General features: G+C 36.0%; 1 protein-coding gene across 2 annotated transcripts in view; it reads left to right on the top strand.

Annotated features, from left to right (window-relative positions):
- Positions 1-19,760, top strand: part of DPYD (dihydropyrimidine dehydrogenase) — a 338,172-nt gene that overhangs the window by 105,847 nt on the left and 212,565 nt on the right. For both annotated transcript variants that reach the window (XM_059478500.1, XM_059478498.1), the window contains exons 5-8: positions 3,337-3,498; positions 12,511-12,707; positions 16,528-16,609; positions 18,978-19,065. In XM_059478500.1, coding sequence (XP_059334483.1) covers positions 3,337-3,498; positions 12,511-12,707; positions 16,528-16,609; positions 18,978-19,065 — 529 coding nt within the window. The remainder of the gene's footprint in view (positions 1-3,336; positions 3,499-12,510; positions 12,708-16,527; positions 16,610-18,977; positions 19,066-19,760) is intronic.

The raw sequence follows: 19,760 nt of genomic DNA on the forward strand, positions 1-19,760 counted from the left end.
GTTTGTGTAATTATACATTTAAGACAATATACACATTCTACAAACTCTCATTTATTATTGTACTACCATGCTTTGTAGTTTTGTAGCACACAGTTTGCATAACACCACTCAGTGTAACTTACTAGATTTACTGAATTTATCTGTCAGTGTTTGTCAAGTATTGTAAAACATTTTTCTATTTTTTTGCTATGTTAGATAATTTCACAGTAAGGATAGAATAAATAATAGAATGGGACAGAACAGAAAAGAATAGAATAGAATGATGGAGCAAGGCAGGCACGTGCAGCCTGCCCAGAGCCCAGCCTCCACACTGCACTGTGCCCTGGCCGGCAGGAGGGTTGCAGGTGGGCTTGCTCCCGAGACACTGCACAGCTGTGGTGGCAGCACATGGCAATATCCTTTCACTGGGAGTGAGCAGGAGCAGCGGCAGTGGGAGCAGTGCTTACACTGAACTTCAGGAAGGTAGAAGGCGAATAAGGGAACTGTGGCTCTTCTGAGAGAATGTTGTAAGTTTACCTATGGTAAAATTAGCACAGAGTAGTTATGTTTTGGCAGACCCTGAAACCAAGTCCAGTCCAAACCTGTGCTTCCATTTCATCTCTAGAGGTTCCCCATGTTAGCACAGTTGGAGCACACTAGTGAAGCAGTGCAGAAGCCTTGCCCTGCTGTTCTCAAATGTGACTGTCTTTTAATTTATCATTAAAATTATTTTAGGTGCTAAGACTAGAAGATACATACCGGTTGATACAATTTATTTAAGGTCTTAATATTTAGCATGGCAATGTGTACTATGTAGTTTTTGATGTTCTTATTTGAAGAAAATGCAGTTATTTTTTTTCAGATGCTACCACTATTAGTGCCCAGCTGCAGGAACTCATGATCATGACAGCAATATCTCAAAACTTTCCAAATCATGTCTCAATCTTCATATACTCAATCATGTTTCTCTCAAAGTAAGAGTTCAGCAGTAGCTGGCCTTATCCCTATTGAGTCTTCAGTTCCAGCTTCCTGTTTACCAAACTCTGGTATGGCATTCTGAGACAGATTTCCTTAGATATCCCCTTAACAAACTGTGATCTTGGTCCTATATCCCTACTGACCCTGGGTCTTTCTCTCTGAAGTCTCTTGTGCCCTGTCTTTCTGCAGCATAGCTGTGCTCAAAGTTTCGTTTGAGCTTTCAAAAGAAGAAACGTGCCAGCTGTGTTGACGTTGTATTGGCTCAGTTCAAATGTGAGAATATACTTTATATATGCAAGAAAATTAATTTAAAAAAAGGAATATTTAACAGCTTTGCTTTATAGGCGTAATAACTAGGTCTGTATATAGATTTTAATTACAAAGCTGAAAAATGTAGACAGTCCTTAATGAAGTTGCTTAAATAGAAATGCGCTTTGTTTCCATTGAACCAGAGTTGAAGATAATAAATGTAATGATATTGGACAACATAGGAAGGAAAACTGGAAATCTAATATGTGTGAAACATAAAAGAGAACAAAAGTTCATTGGAAACCATTTTGTCTTTGAGTTAGTGAGAAAAATAACCAGGACTAATTTGTAATTATTCCTTTAGAGTAGAAGAAAGGAATGGCTAGATGTAATTGCCTGAGGAACAGGCATCTAGTGCCACTTAAGATGCTGCAGGGTAACTAGGCTGGTCTCATTGCTGCTTGGAAAGATGTGTGTTTCCTGCATTGATTTTCACCTCTGCTGTCTGCAAATTTGTGTCAGTGACATCTCCAATATAGCTGGACTTCTTTAATTTGCTGCCAAATTGAGCTTGTAGGTTTCTTCTTCTTCACAGGTTTTTTTAAAGCATCCCTAATGATCTCTGATATCAAAGCAGTATAATAATCTGGAAGAACAAAACTGTTTGCTAATATGTACAATTCCATTTTAACTAATACTCCTTTACATTGGAATAAATGAGAATTGGGGCTAATAAAATGTCTTGCTAATCACCACAGGGGAAATGGCTGAAGGTTCTTCAGAACAGTTGTATAAAGGGGTTGCCTGTTCAGCCAGGATTAGAATTTCAATAGGGTTTAATACTGTCTAGGCAGCTGGTTTGTGTTTCCAGATGAATGAGAGAGGCTGGTGCTCTGCCTTAGTAGACCACCAGCTGTAAGCAAGGAGTTCAGGTATGTTTACAAATACATTTCTTGAATGTTGGCATTTTCTTGGAAATTCCTGTTTGTGTCTGTATGATCTGGTTTAACTTTAGAGAATTGCATGCTTAGTCTAATAATATGCCTGTAGTGAATTTGAACCTCCCAAACCAAATTCTTGTTACCCATTGTTGGTTAAATTGTCAGATCTTGACACTGCTCTTTTTATTCCTAAATGGATTCTTACTCTGTGTGGCAAAATATACAATATGATTTCATTAATGTAGATGCAGAACTGCCAGCAGTAGCTCTCTCTCTTTAAATGACACTTCAGGTCACTCCTGGAATTTTCTGATTCTTCTTCTTAAAGACCATTATCTAGCAGAAATAAACACCAGAGGTTGTTTACTCATGGCGTCAGACGCTGGGAATTTGCTAAAGTCCATTCCTTAGAGTTTTAGTATGGAAAGAATCCTTGCTAATTCTCATGTAGCTAGTGACTATTCCTTTTCTGAAGAAGTCCACTGAATATTGAGAATCTTTGAAGTAGTGAATTGTAGGTAACATCTTTAATTAGTTCCCTGGCTTATGATTTAAGGAAACAGGAGAGTAAGTGTTTGCCCTGATCAGTATGTGTTGAGAAAAAAAAGATCAAAAAGAATTCAGTACTGCAATATCTGCAGGTGGCTACATGGAAAGTCTTCTCATCATGTGTCTGGGAAAATTGGCAGTACTGGTCTGGTGTGAAGGACAGGAATATCAACAGAGATGGTGTGCGCAGATGTGTAAAATAAGATTTTCATTCCTGAGCTGGAAAGAACTGGTAATATAACCGGCACTTTCTGGTCATCCTGTAACAAGGGTCACAACTCAGCTAGTGCCCAATTGACCTAAAAATGGAGAGAATATTTTCAAGTACATAATGCAGCAGTTGTAGTTTGTGAAGGTAGATTTGTTAAGCTACTGAAAATCCTACAACCACCTCAGACTGAAGATGCTTTTAACCATTTTGCAGGCTAAAAAGCAAAAATTACCTTTGCATAATCCACAGTATCTTTGATGGGATTTTGCATAACATGTTAGTACATTTCAGTAATGTCAGTGTTATTTAACACATATGCTTATATATTATTTTGTTGGGGCTAATAAAATTCTCTCTTGAAGGTTTGAATTTTTGCTTCATTGGTATGTGACTGTCATTTTTTTTTCTTCCTTTCTCTTTTTCCTTCAGAACTACTATGGAGCTGCCAAAATGATTCTTTCTGACAATCCGCTTGGCCTGACATGCGGAATGGTGTGTCCAACATCAGATCTCTGTGTTGGTGGCTGCAATTTGTATGCCACTGAGGAAGGACCAATTAATATTGGTGGATTGCAGCAGTTTGCTACTGAGGTAGGACTTGCAAATGTCTTAAATTCTTTGTATGTACTATTGAGTATTGCCTGGGGCTACCTTTGTTAATGATTTTTTTCAAAAAAAGTTGATACTAATAAAATTAAAGTGTAGAAAGCTGGAATAATTATCCTTTTTCTTACAGCACACTCAAATGCCTAGAAATGCTTTCATAATGGAGTACATTATAGGAACCTAAGCAACATTATTTGTGAACAAGATGATTCTTTAGACATACTGGTGGTTGAGACAATTTCTTTTATAATGAAAAATTTATTTCACGTGAAATTGTGGATGTTGCTCCATAGTAGATTGTAGGCTGCATAGGGGAAAAGATCAAGTGCAGCTGTATCTGTAAATGCATATTAAGGAGATGTAGAACTGTTCTGGGCATAGGATAGATTCTATAGCAGAATTAATGTGTGTTTGTGCTGGCTTTGAGACAAAGGATAAACTTCCGATGATTTTTTCTTTTTAATGTATTTACTTTATTTATTTTCCAAACCTAAGTAAATACATAGTTTGAGGTTGACCAAAAATATGTGTCCATGTGTATCTATTTATACAGGTAAGATTCACAGTGTATATGTATATGTGTAAATTTACTAGTTCATAAAGGTAGGTGCGTGCTTTGGCTACTGAAGCAAAGGTTGTTACTTGCTGCTTCACATTAGAAATTCTTTGCATGGGTTTTTGTTGAGCTTCTTGTGCATTGTGTAGTTTTAATGCTCCAATTTCTGTCTGAAAGACAGAGGCAACTACTTGTTTGTTAATTTCTTTTGAGGGCATGGAGAATTTTTACCTAACTCGAGGTCTCAGATGGTACCTCATCTGATCTATCTAAAGTAAAATTTTGTAAAAATTATTATTTTGGCCTCTGTAAAAGTGAGGGAGTTATGGCTATAGTAAAACCAGCATATTAATGTGTTAGGCTTGTACATTTCTATACAGTCCTTAACTAATGTGCGTGTCCCTGTTCTGTATCATGAGCCATTTGGCTGATCTTATTTACAAACACCATAAAATTCCAGTCAAATTTGCAAAGCATGGGAAAAAACCAGCTTTGTAGAACAGACCAAAATAGAAATGCAAATCAATCTGGAAGTAACAGATGATGTCTATAAGACCAGTATTTTCCTCTAGTGTCAAGCATAGATTTCCCACTCTCTTCTCAATGGCTGTGGGTCATGATTGGATATTACTACCTGCTGCTGCTGTTCTCCTTTTATCTGTTTGTATCCCTCTTTTCTTCTCTCCAGGAGATTTGTAAATCTTCTGGAGTGCCTGATAAACTTTTCTGCTAGCTGTTGCTGAATCTTCTCTCCACTCTGTCATTTAAGTAGTTATACACTTCGTTTTTCTTAAGATTTGAACACACAAGTGTGTTCTAAGTTCTCATTTACAGTATGAGACTAGAGACACTGAACTGTGTTAGTTCTGTGTGTATGTTTTATAGTTGGGCTTTATCAGTCAAGGAACAATTTCATTAGCTTTTCTTCTAGTGGCCTTTATTCTGTATATGTAAAAAGCTAGTATTTGTTGTAAAGCAGAAGACTACTCTCCTTAACCCCCCCACAAAACCAAAGATAGAAACCCAAAACCAACCGACCAAACAAAAAAGATTAAACAGTTGGCAAGTAGATCATAAATACAATAGTGAAATATTACTGTTTAGGAATGAAATGGATATCGGTTATAATTTGATTTTTGTCTTCTTTTAGCTCTTATTCTATGATTAATAGAGAGGAATGATGACTTGGTAGATAATGCTAAATATCTGCCATTTTTCTTCAGAAATCTATTATTAAAAAAACCCCAGTGGTAGCATAATGATGGATACAAAAACTGCAGAGGATGTGTAGTTTTCAGTGTTTCAAGTTTGTTTAAATTATGTTAGTTCCAGGAACTCTAACAGAATAAAATTGTTATATAGTTTTATATGGCAGTCCAAAAAAAGAACGTTTCAAAAAATGTTATTATCTTTAGTATTTTCATAGTATCTTTTTTTTTATACATTTAATATATAAAAAATGTAAAGGAAAAAATTGTTGTTAATAGCCTTTAGGTTTACTGCTGTTTAACACAGAATTTGTATGTATTGTAGCACTCTTAATTAGTAGTAATAGGCAGTCACTTTTGCAATTAGTACTTTTTAACTTTTCAGTTAAATTTTGCTGTGAAAGTAGGTATAGTTGAAAAAATATAATGGTATGAGTGCTTCCAAGTAAAAATCATTATAAAAATATAGATTATAATATTGAAGAAAATTGTAAGGTGCTAGTGTTCATACAAGAATTGGCCCAGATAGTGTGGTCACAGCTCTACCTGTACAAGTAACTTAGCAAATGGTGTAATTTAGGCATGCAACATGTGTTAGTCTTAATGAGAGCTGCATGGTGATTCTCAAGCATGGTGTAATATTTGTCCCACAGGGCCTTATTTACTGAAAACTCCATTGTGCACGAAGACAGTTTTACGCTTTTTTTCCCCTCAGAATTAGTCTGAGGATCATACACTTGATGCATTTTGAGAGTGAGCAATATTAAAAGGGCACAACTGCTAGCTGAGATAATAGATAAAATTGCAGTAAAGCAGGAATGTGTATTTAAAATGGAAAATATATGGGTATGACGTGTGCCCGTTTGTGCTTCTGAACAATGACTGATCATCTGTTCATACTGCAGATAAAGCTCCCTAATTGTAAAATATTTGTCTTGCATACGGTAGAACAGTAAAAAAAAAATGGCACCTTATGCTGCCTGCGTTTCCCTTCTGCCCTTTCATAGTTTTGTAACTATGTTTGGCTCATTCTCAAAGTGAATTGTAATCCAGCCTGAGAAAATGTGGATTTTGACAATTAAATGTTTAAGTGGAAAAAGGGAAATGTCCGTTTGTATTTGTGATGTAGAATGTATGTACTGGGATGCAGTTACCATGGTAACTGTTGCATCTAGAGAATAACATGGAGTAAATCTCACTATTATAAATGACGAGTGTCAAGCTCAGATTACACCTGCTACTTGCACAGGTCAAAATTATATTAATGCCTTTATCTGTCTCCTTTGCCCAAGTACTCCAGAATCAGGCAGCATCCAGTTTTTGAACACAAGTTCAGTGAAAATATACTGAGATTGCAGTGAGAATATAAGCATGAGGTATATGGCTGTCAGTCCCAAAATGAACTAAAATCACTGGTTACTCAGGTACAAGTTCGCAAGCTTGTAGTGAAAATAAGCAAGGTCTATTACCTTATCTGCTGTTGTATTAGTAAGAAACCCTCAAATTATTATGGTTTTGGATAGACTTTATTGAATATAAAGGTTCTTTTCTGTTTAATAATTCTGAATGGTGCAGCACAAGCTAAATAGAAAATGTAATATTTTCATCTCTGCATGCTAGATATAAACACTAGATCGTTTGGTACTATGGCTCTTGTGCCAGTTGCAGTTTGGGTGATTTGTTCGTCTTTGCAGATACAGTCTGACTGCTGCTGCAGCAGAAAGAAATTGGAAAAGGAAATTTGATATGTGTTTTTCTGAAAAAGAGGGATTGTATCAGCTGGTCTGCTGCTCACCTAGGGACAGCTCAGCAGAGTACCTGTGCTGGAAGGAGTGTTCTGGTGAGGGATCTGAGTGCCTTCCCTCAGCCCACCACAGTTAAGGAAGAAATGTCTTACCTGAGGGATTGCCCTGGAGTGGCACACTGTGCCCTTGGGCTTGGGTTCCTCTTTGAGTTGCCAATTGACAGCTCTGATCAGTCTGTAGTGCAGCTGTGAGGAGAAGGTGGCTCTCATGGGGCTGCCACCCCTGCAGTAGGATGGCCTTGAGATGCCAGGCTGGGCATCCCCACAGGTATGGATACGTGAGCTGCATCTGCAAGAGGGTTGTTCTGGGGAGCTAAGACAGAAGGACAAATATTTGTCCTTTATTTTTCAGCATTAATTTTAATACATCTTTAAGTAATTATATCTTTTAAGTCATGTTAAAATCCATGATAATAATAAATAAAATTTCAGGCTTGTCTGGAGGGAGTGGTGTAGCTTTCTACAAGAGGTCAGGGCATGAAACTGAGGACTTCTGATTTCTCTGGCCAATGCTGAAAGATTTCCAGATATTTTGGCAAGTTATATATATATAAACTTCCCTACAGCTTGTTTTACAGATGTTAAGCATTTTTTTTGTTTTTAATGCATTTGCATGAATGTTGCTAAGTCCATTTAGTGGTGGGATTCATTAAATGTTGAGATTTGGACTCTGCAATGTCCTAGATCCATGGGGTATCTTAGGACTAGAATATTGGAGGTTTTAGAAGTCTTTAATAAGATGTTTTGGGACCTAGTTTTGTAAGCACTCGCCTATTTCCATAAAATTTTGAAATATTGCAACTTTAGCTCTTAAATTGTGGAAGGAAGATCACGAGCGTTTCATAACTAGCATGTGTCTGTGGAAAAAACTCTTCATGTAGCATCCTGTGCTATCCACTGTAATTAAATGGAATTAATTGGGTGATCATGTAATTTGACAGCTTCAAGAATGTTACTGTGCATACAATTTGCTTTATTTTGCATTAAAATATGTGCAGAATATTATTTTCTTCTTTAAATATTCCACGGCCTCATATTAATGTAAACCAGCCTACAGATAAATATCCATGGAAACAAGTGGGAAAGTGTGAAACTAGTAAAACCAGTTCCTAAATGTTCCTGATTTCATTGCCTGTATTCTACTGTCTGTGCACTAGTAAAATGTGGTAACAATTCAGTGTATACTGATACATTTCACTCTAAAATTAATCCCAGCTAGATTCTAATGTCTGTATCAGTAACTGGTATCTCACTGCCTTAATGAAGGATGTTTAACTGTAAACCTTACTGAAAACTTATTTCTAGAGCCTTTTAAGCATGGAACCAAGCATTATATGTGAAGAATATAAAGAATTTAGTTATCAAGTCAAAACTTGTATTACTAAAAAGTTAAATTGTCCTTCTGTATGTCCTTCTGAAATGCATCCTTCTCTGTATATCTTGGATATAGAAAGTATGTTTTGATAGTCTCATTTTGTAGGATTAGACAAAAGTATTTCACATTTTAACACTGAGATTGATCTTTCAATCTGTTTACTATTTGGTTATACACTGTCATAGTCTAAAAATAATTTTAAGCAATCACGGAATAGAAGAATGGCTTGTGTTGGAAGGGAGCTTAAAGATTGTCTAGTTCCAACTCCCCTGCCTTGGGCAAGGACACCTTCCACTTGACCAGGTTGATCAAAGACCCCTCCAACCTGGCCTTGAGCGCTGCCAGGGATCATGGAATCATTAGGTTGAAAGAGATCTCAGAGATCATCAAGTCCAACCCTTGACCAAACAACACCTTGTCAACTAAACCGTACCTCTAAGTGCCACACTGATTGAAATTAGGTATTTTATGTACTTTAAATTGTATGGAATTTGAGGTAAAAATTCTGAGTATCAGTTCTAGCCTGTTTTAATGGTTTAAAATGTTTTGGACTCATTTAAGTCACGCTTACTTTGCCTTAAAATTATTTTCATCTGGTTAGCAAAATGCATTTCTCTGAGTCACCTGCTTCTCTTTGCCAAATGTCGCATCTTTGCATCAAAACATTCTAATACAAGAGTGGTGCAGTGAAGAAAAGAACCAGGATTTTATTACATGAGGCTAACAATAAGCTTTTTCCTATCTGCATTCTCAAAAGCTGCTAAAATGATTTGGCTAAGACTTTCCAGGAAATTTAAACTGGAATCAGTTTCTCAAGAATTGAAACCACTGTAGTTGGCTCAAGTGGGGCATGTTGTGGAACCTGAGTATAAACTCATGCTGTGAATTATTTTTATATATTTTGGAATTTTTCTCTTTGTTGAATATTTTGGAACATGACCCTTTTGCAGTGAAAGGATGTTTTATTTACAATAGGGAATGCAACAAACTGTTGGATTTCATACTGTAGAGAACCATGCTGTAGAGAGCATTGAGCAAGTGCACTCACACCTTTACACAGTGAAGTGATGCAAATAGGAGAACAATAATATGTTACAAATGTGTGATTCAAGAGAGCATTTTTTCAGATGTTGGAACTTGGCTGAATAGATTGCCTGGTTTGGTTTGGTCAAATTGGAACTCACTTGTGGACTAAGTCTCCATATTTTATAAACTGGGACATCCTCTTGGAGGATTCTAATGGACACGAGGCATAGGAAGTGGACAGATTCAATGTGGATTTAATTTGAATAGGCCCTAGATAGTGAAGTAATGAAAATCGTGTCATATTTGATAAAAAGTTAAGGAATAAATGCCTAATGTTATTATTGTCTGTTATTAATCTGTGTATGCGAGCGCCAGAAGGAAAGGCAGACATGAGGATGATGACTGAGGCTTTTCACTGAGAGACTCTGCTTCAAAATTCATAATTTGGTCTCATTTTCCTGAATGGTTCTTGGTTAAAAAGCCCTGAAAAACAAAGGAAAAACTCCATCCAAACACCAAGCAAGAAATAATTCATGTTTTTGAAGGAAAAGTGGAGAGAAGGGTAATAGTATTAAGTTTTGCCTGCATCCTGAACATAGTCTGAAGAGATTAGAAGCAGAAAGGACAGTTGAATGTAATGTGCCACTGAACACTTGCTCGCCAGTTGCTCATCTGTGGCCACCAAAGGATTTATACAGAGGAATTCAGTGATATTTAATTAAGTGACTTACAGTATAGGGAAACTTCACCATGAGGTGAGTAAAAATCCTTTGAAATGCATTAAAGCAGTTTGCTATTTTCACACAGTTACCCTGCCAGCCTTAATATGCAAAACTGCCACTGAATTCCAGATGGCAAGATACTGCCACACAAGCTGGCTGAGCTGCATAAAGACAGTTTTACCCTGTTTGCAAATAGGCAGAATTAAAGTTGACCATTCAGCCTGAACTCTGAGGATTTTCTGCATGAGTGCTTGGTTTCTGAAGCTTAACACTGCACCACAGTAGTGTGGAACTTCAGTGTAACATTTATTAGATAGGTATGACTATTCAATAATAGATATAAAAATAGTTATGTTAACAGTAAAGTAAATTTAGTAGTAAATTTGTTAAGCATATGCATATTCAGTGTGTTCAATATGCACATTAAATATGCAAGTTATATAATTTTTGTTACAGAATAGCCTTTTTAAACAACTATATGAGACTAATGAAAATTTGCTATAATTCAAGCAATTTCTTATGAATATAACAAAGCAGACATTTTAGAAATATCATTGCATTTGGGTTATCATAATCTAGTTTCACAGTTCAATATGAGCTTTTCAGCCTGTGAAATCCATTAATAACCACATTAAACTTTCCCATATTGTATGAATTGTCAGGTTTAAATGATTCTTTCTTTAAAACAATTATCTGTCTCTTGCTTCATGCAGTTTGTTAAACCGCTGTGTCAATTTACAAAGACTGGGGGAGTTTGACACAGAAATTTTAGAGAGGGAAGGAACTAATCATTGGTTTACCTAGCATGAGTGCTCAAGTGCATATGAAGAAAATGAACATTGATTCAAAATATAAATGAAAAATTCTAATCAGGATTGGAATTACCAAAGTTTAACTTGAAAACCCTTTGCTTCTTGAGTTCTAAGGAAAGTAAAATCTGTTGGTAAGCTTCTAAATAGTTGAAATATGCTATTTATTAAGATGAATGTTCAGTGTATGTATTTCAGGAAGCACAGCTCTGCATTGAAATAGGTGGGGAGCGGTGTGGTTTCCTGGTAGTTTTTAAGATTCTACATTGACAGTATTTGTGATATGACTGAGAGTCCCCATGCAGTGTGTTCTTGAATTATTTTTTCTGCTACAAATATGTTCTGCTTGGGTTAAAGATATTTCCCCCTAATGCCTAAAGTAAAAAGAAGATGTACCTGTGCTCTTCCATGCTTCTGGTGTTTAGTGGCCTCTAAGGCTGTATGTGTGTTCTTTTTCCTTTTGTATATCATACAAGACAGAGACTCAATTCCTTTCTCTACAATTTCTCTAAGTGCAGAGGAGACTGAAATCTTGCTTTGGCAATAGAGAATATTTCTGCCTTCACCTCTTACCTGTATATCTGAGTAGAAATGTATATCTGTATAGAAATGATTTAATGCACATCTGAAAAATTGTGTGACATTACAATCAGGTTAGTAGCCCATTGCATTGGGTTCTAGAGAAGTACACAACAGTGGGCAGAGATTGTTCCTAAGTATTTTTAATTGTCAGGAGAGATTGGAGCAGATCATCACCATTATGCAGGTGAATGAGTAATTGGGGCATAGAGAGAACTGTCTAACTTTCAGATGTGTCTGCAGTTTTTGGAAACCCAATCAAAAAGTGGACAACAAATTAAGTAAGTAAGAAATGGAAATCAAGTCCCATAACAATTATCTAAGAGGAGGCATCTAAAGCATAGGGTTAACAATGAAAATATAGCACTGAAGACTAGGTGTAGTTGCTAAAAAACATTTCAAACCCACCTAAAGTTTGTCACCTACCGCCTCTAAAATTCAAGCTATAAGTGATTTTTCCAGGATCATGCAGGATCATCTTGTCTCTTGAAGAAGCAAAGCCTCTTTACTGGCACTATAATCCTTTGCATTACTTGCAGAGATATTTTTCTACTAGTAAGAATAATTTGTTTGCAGGGAAATTTTTTGGCATTGCAGAGATTCTCTACCATCTGGCTGACTTTGCATTCCTATTCTGTCGCTGGTAGTCTGGATCTGTCTTCTCTGTAAAATTTACAGTAGTGAGAAACCTGACTTCAGAGCTTTTTAAAACAAAAAGACCCATAGAAGGACCCAACCCTGCTAATACAACATCCCTCACAAATGCGCAGATCATGTCATTTGGAAACCTCTATAATGTTGTGAGTTTGCTATAATATATCAGATATGTGACAGCACTAGCAGAAGCTTCCACCATGTCAGTCATAATAAAATTTAAAGAGGGAATGGGTTTAACCTGTTGATTTTGTTGCTTTTCAGGTTTTCAAAGCCATGAATATTCCTCAGATCAGAAACCCTTCCTTACCTCCTCTAGAAGATATGCCTGAAGCATATCAGGTGAAGATAGCTCTTATTGGTGCAGGACCTGCAAGTTTAAGTTGTGCTTCCTTTTTGGCTCGACTGGGCTATTCAAACATCACCATATTTGAAAAGCAGGAGTACCTTGGGGGCTTAAGGTAATAAAACAATGATAACAAAGCACTGTTTGCAATTATTGTAGAAAGCATAGCAAAAACTGTTGTACATACATAGTTTATGTATGATCACTTGACTTTTAGCATAGGAAGAGAACAGAAGATTTCACATCTGTACAAGTCACCTTTTATTTAAATTATTGATCGTTCATGTTAAAAGAGGTACAGTTGCAGGCAAGCTTTAACTGAAAATCTAGTGGCTATCTCCTATATTTTCTTCATACAACCTAAATTCTAGGGTGTAATTGTTATGATCATGTTAACATATTAGAAAGTCACATCAGAAGCCATTTTCCCTTATCCTTAAGGCAAGATTAAGTCCCTGTAGCCCTAGTGAAATAATGTTTAAAATGCTTTAGGTAGTAATTTCATGGAGAGTTTTTGTTTTAACATGCTTTCCTGGACTACCTTGTGTAAATAAAGGTGACAATGGCAATCAGCCATCAGTGGATCTGCTTTAGCAGACCATACCATATGGGTGAAATAAACCCCCTGCAATTCAACCTTCAAAAAGTTCAAATACATAAAGGAAGGTACATTTGCAGTTTTGCTCTGTGGTAAACCCTTGGCTAGTATTTCCATGTTGTCAGTCCTCCACACTAGAAAATTAATTTTTGCCAGTGCAGTAATGGCTGTGATCAAATCTAGTAGGTTTGTTGGAATCCCTGTGTATGAGATAATTCTGACACTGACTAGTGGATACCAAGCCATTCAAAATCAAAATTAAATTCCACAATGTCAAGTGTGCAAGAGTACAAAATGCATCCACACAATGTGTTTAAAAAATAAAAAATATAGTGAAACAGAGAGAAAAAGAAGGGTGATGCGCTTACATTTCTTAATGCAGCATCACTGAGATCAATAGAGTTGACACAGTTAATGAAATTGATCCATAATGTCATAATGTCAAATACTTATTCAGTGCTCTGCAAGAAAGAGAATCAGTTCTGGAGAAGTTGAACTGATTACTTGCGTTTTTCCCACTGAGCTTCAGGATTATTTTACCTAATTACCAAGGTGGTAATCTATAGGCATTTAACTGTGAAGCTGTTTCACTTGAACTAGTTACCATAGAGGATTGCAAATTTAGTATGTGAAATACCTATTTACCTGCTCAGTAGCACATGTTATCATAAATACAAGATTAAAATCAGTTTTGTTGCTGTAAAGTAGTCAGAAGTAGTAAGAGGTTTTTAACAAAAAGGCTTTTTTTGGTGACAGATTGGACTCAGGCTGGACTTGACAATACAATGCAGGACTTCCTGCAGCTGCTTCAGTGCTGTAGGACAATGCTAGTTGCTTACTATGTGCTTGTGTATTTGAGGCAGTGTGGTCTTAAGTTCTTTGTGGTTTAACTTGAATTTAAAATAATGTTTTGCCTGTTGTTTCTCCTAATGCAAAAAGCCTTACAGAGTTTTGTCTGTTCTCTTAGTATCCTTAATGGTTGAGGAGTGTATTTTTAAATGTATTTCTTTTTTTTGAGTTTAAACATGTATTAATCAAGGTCAAATTTGACTTCCATTCACTGTAGAAATGCTCATGTGTGGTTTAAGGGCATCAATTCCTTTTGTCCTTACTTTAATCTTGAAACAGAAGGGGAGCTGGCCTGTGGCAGCAGTCATCCATTATTGCATTTCTAGGTCTTTGCATCATGTCTTTTAACAAATTTAAGTTATTGATGAGCGTGTTTTCAAGGCTTCATAAACTGTTGCAAATTGCTAAGAAGACCAAATCAATTTGTATTTGGAATCAGCTGTTTATAATGGCAGTGTTTTTGCTTTCTTAAAGTTTTTTCCAATTGTTTTTAATTAGGATGTTTCTTGCATCATAGCTAATTTTCATAATATTGTGACACTAGAAAGGTGTCTAGTGATTGCAATTCTTGTGGTGGGATGTTTAAATATAGCAAAAATCTGTGCTTCTCTGAACGTGTCTGGATTTTCATATTTATGGGCAGGTTTTCCTACGTTTCACCAATTGTTCAAAATTTATGCTTTATAGTACAGTAGGCATGAGCACACCATGCTCTTGCTTAGAGAGCATGAACAAGCTTTACTACTTTTGCTTCTGTCTGTGCCACTGCTTTACAATGTACCAAAGTATTTCTCTTCCTAGGCCAAAGAGCTGTCCCTTGAGCAGCAGTAATTTGAGGTCTCTGAGAAACACCAGGCACCTGTCCAAGCACTTCTGACTTGGGTCAAATTTGAGGTTGATGTGGATTTGTAGGACACTGCATCCACTGCATCCCTCCTCCATCTCTGCCCCATTTCCTTTTCCCCTCTGTCTCTCCATTGCAGAGTCAGAGACCATCTGCTGCAGCTGAAAGAAATTGCATCAAAATTATTGATGTAGAGTTGACTTTGATAAAATGCCTATTTTCATAGTTAATGTGCATGCATGTGGGTATACCTCACAGCATAAAACAAAGTGTTTAATAAGAGCAAAAAAAAAGTGTTTACAAATTCTGACCGTGATGTAACAGCCAGTGGTGTTCTGGGAGCATGTTGTGGAGACATCATAGGTGACCTGGAAAATAGAACTTTCCTCTTTTTTGATTAGATTTCTTTATTGAATCTCTGTTGCAGAATCATATTGATACATTAGTTTCTGCCTCAGACACCTTTATTTAGCATGACCTGTGAAAGTTGTATTGACACATTCATTATATCTGATATTTAAAACGCTTCTCATTGCACACTGGTCAAGAAAGGTGTAAAAAGGGCAGTATTAGAAATAAGGAAGAACACCAGTTTCTTATCAATATAATTGAAGTTGATGTAACTTAAAAGAAATAAAACTCTTCTGGCCTGATGCTGAAGATGTGTGGTCAATATAAATATGTAAAGTAAGCTGCAGTGAATCTCTGATGCCTCTGCTTTGTTATGGATATTACAGATTCATTAATTTGAAAACAGATTAGACCGTTTGAAGCTTAGAAGTATCTGGGGAGAAGCGTTTACTTTTCTGCGTATTTAGGTTTTTTATCTTCATTGAACAAAAGTATCTAAAATATAACTTCACTGTGTTTATCTGCAACATGTTTTACTGGAGATAAATATATATATATGATATATATAAAATATATATATATATATATATAAGATGTGTATCAGTAGATATAAACTGAGACTCTATACTGGCACTGCAGTTTTTCCCTTCTGTGATTCTGGGAACTTGAAGATGTCATTCTTAATCTTCCCCAGGAGGAAAAAATGCCAGCTAATAAACATTAAGTCAAAAAAAACCATGAAATCAACAGCTGATAAAGTGTTTGTCCATCCTGAAAAATAATTAAAATTTTATGAAGTAGAAATGGAGGTAGATTTTTAAATACTCTAGCTCAAAATAGCATATGTACCACTTTTAAAAAATTGTATGGGAAATTTGATACACAAGTATTAGATAGCTTAATGAAAGATTGCTATGTCACTTTGCTTTCAGTAGCCATGAGGTCTTTTTTCAAATGGGTATTCTACGCTTGGCGTTGTGTATTCTGGTGAACAAAAGGAATGGAGCCGAAGTCCTTTGGAATTCAAACATAACAAATGTTAATTAGTCACCTACAAGAGTAGGCAGTGTTGGCCTCAAGGTACTGCCTTTCTGGCCTACATTTTTAGCATTGGATGAATAATGCTTTTTTGTCACTCTAAAAATTAAAAAAAGTCAAGAGTCACACTTCAGCACATTTCCATTCACATATGTCAAAATTAACTAAGGTATATCATAAGTATTTTAGCAAATAATAATAAATTTTAAAATAATATTTTCTTAATAGTTACAAGCTTTTTTTTTTTTGTTTTAGTACATCTGAAATCCCCCAGTTCCGTTTGCCATATGATGTAGTGAATTTTGAAGCCGAGCTTATGAAGGATCTTGGAGTGAAGGTAATGAAAAATATATCCTGCCTATGTATAGCTCAAAAAAAAAAAAAAAAGAGAACAAGAACTCTGCCAAAGATTAACAGCAAAATGTCATGCACATTAGTAAAGAACGATTAAAAGCTATGCTAGACAGAGGCAGGAAGATGCTTCCTCTTGCTCAGGGCATTTGTCTGTCTCCTGTCTGAATGCCACTAGTTTGGAAAAGGGCAATCAATAGTTCTCATCTGGAATGCCTGCATGTGATTAATTGTCTGTAAGAAACAAATTCCTAAATTGCTTTAGGGGTTCAATGTAGCTATTGGAATGATTTGATTTTTTTTTTTAATCAAGTTTTTTTCATACAAGTTTGGCACTACTTAAACCATTCATATTTGATACTGCTTTTGTTCCTTCTCCCTGAGTTTTTTTTCTAATGGGTTATCATATAGTCTTGCATCCAAGTTAATCTTATAATAAAATGTATCAAATTAAAGTGTTAACATGATCATCTGTTACAAACAATAACAATCTATTCAACTTCTTGGAAAGCAATAGTTATGCATTATTCTGTTAAATAAATGTGTGTTGTTTATAGATAATGTGAACAGCAATTTATTGTAATTTAGGACTTGAGCTGAAGATTTAGATAGTATTTACAATTGTTGCACATTTTAATAGAAGTTACAAACGTACCACTGGATCAAATTTTTAAGTACCAGGAGAGATACTTTATGATTAACATTACTAACGCCTTACGTGAAGCAAGAAATTCTTGGATTAAATTCTTTCATGTTGATTCTTTTTGTAAAAGTAGTAGACTTTTGTCACAAGACCTGAGTGAGAACATTGTCCTGCCTGGGTTTTTTAAAAATGCTAGTAAGATGCAAGATAAGGTTTTAAGTGCTACAGGTCTGTTTTTCTACTTTTAAGTTCCCTTTGCAACCCTCAAAAAGACTGACAGAATGGAGGTTTAGTTAGGGATGGTGTTAAACAGAGCACTGAGACACCTTTAGACAGAACTGCTGGGTATAGACTGCTGGGACTCCCCTGCCAGCCTCAGTTCCCAGGGCTCTGTGTTATGACCAGGTCTCCAGAATGGACTGATAGAGCCACCATGTCATCCTGACCTGCAGGTCCTCTGGGCTTCTGGAGTGCAGCAGAGAATCTCAATGTAAATTTGTTTCAAAGCTCTGCCATTGGTTAGCAATTGACCCTTTGGCAAGCTGGTTAAATAAGTACCTTAGCTTTATGCCTCTGTAAGCTGGAAATATTTTCTGGTGTTTACTTAAAGCATTTCAAGTCTGTGGTGGAAGGTGCTGTGTTGTGTAATGCTCAGTAGTGCTGTTTATTCAAGTAATTCCACTGAAATTAGTAAGAATTAGTCAGCTGGATAAGGATTACAGAGCTAGGCCCTAGAAGTATTATGAATCCTCACATAAAATAGTATTGCTATTTAAATTCCTTCATTAGGTTTTCATAACATATGTACACAACAGGATAAAAAAATGTAATGACACTTTATGGAATGTCTTTTGTTGCCAATGATGGACTCTGTATTCTTATAAGGATTGCAATAGTACATGACTTTTCACCTCTGATAAAATGTATACTAAATCTCCAAAGAAAAGGTAAGTCAGTGTTTTAAGTAGTGTAAATTGTATTTTACCTCTGCCTTTTTTCCTCACCGACCTGAAAAGTATACTAAATAAAATATAGGCAGATTGAATAACAAACAAGATACACAGTGACTTGAAGGCTAAACTGTTAAGATCACAAAGTAGAGAGCTTACACAACGGCACTGCATTTTGTGAAGTAAAATCACATGTGATATAAAAAACCTGAGGGAAAACATTCAGGTTCAGAGAGTCTAAGATGTGGAGATAAAAGCACACATACCTATGTCAAGAAGTATGAAATATCAGAAGAGGAATTGCATGCACTTTTTGTGCTCAAAGGCCTTGGGGTTAGGAGTGATGAACAAAAGGTGTGTGTATCTCCAGTTGCGTGACCTCTGCACAGGCACTGCCGTCCTTGGTTTCCTGAGCATGCAGAGAGCAGCATTCCCTGTCTCACACAACTCCTCTAGGTGCTCAGCCTGGCCAGTAGCTGCTCAGAGCAGGATTAGTGTGGAGAATGGCTCCAGAAAAAAAAATAAAAATGCAGCTTTTGCTTCTGGAAGCAAAAAGCAATTGATCAGAAACAAGTGTAGATTATTGAACATCAATTATTGCACTATGGACACTCTTTCTTGTCTAAATTAGAATTAACAATTGCAAGTCTAAATCAAAACTTATGTCATTCATTATTTTGAAAACCTTTGTTAGTTTACCATGCAGAATGTGCTGCTTCATTATAATTGAATTTTTACCAAGCAATTTTTAATTGTTTCAGATAAGTTTTAGGAAAGGCCTTGCAGTGGACGGAATGACACTCCATAGCTTGAAAGAAGATGGCTATAAAGCAGTCTTTATTGGAATAGGTAAGATCTCATGGTCCCATGCTTTGTCATACTGAAATTGAAGGACTGCCTAGGAATAAACTTTGTATCTTTGTTAATAACGTGATGGGAGAAAGCTTTTATTTGTTGCATTACGGCAGTATGGAATATAAGAAAAATTTTTAAATCAGGAAGCTAAAATTAGTGGCCTTAATAGGATTGCTAAAATTTTCAGATTTATGTTACAGATCTTGAAGTAATATGTGAATGTAGCTGAATGGGTTGATTTATTGTTTGTTTAGATAGTTTAAAATGGATGAACTAAAAATTTGCTTGTAATTAATTGCCATATTGGCCTAGAGCGATACACAAGTTTAGTTTTCAATTTTTGCGAACAGCTTACTACACCCACACAATTACTGAGTCTATATGTAAGCCAGTGATATCATGCTTGGTTGCTTTTTTTCTTTCATCCATATAAAATGTGCCACATCCTTCAGATGGGCTGTAGTGAAATGTACTTATGGAGTGGGTTAACAAAATAAGCTGATTTTGACTTGTACAAAACTGCCGTCATAGGTCTGTCTTCTCTCATATACGAGAGAAGTCCTGCACCTCTCTGCTGTTTGAATTATCACTTCTTTTTAATGTTAGATTAGAATTATTATCCATTTACAATTATTTTGAAGTACAGCTGGACCCATTGCTGCCATATGATAGGCATGTTGAGCAGGCAT

This window comes from Ammospiza nelsoni, chromosome 9 (genome assembly GCF_027579445.1).
Source record: "Ammospiza nelsoni isolate bAmmNel1 chromosome 9, bAmmNel1.pri, whole genome shotgun sequence".
NCBI lineage: Eukaryota > Metazoa > Chordata > Aves > Passeriformes > Passerellidae > Ammospiza > Ammospiza nelsoni.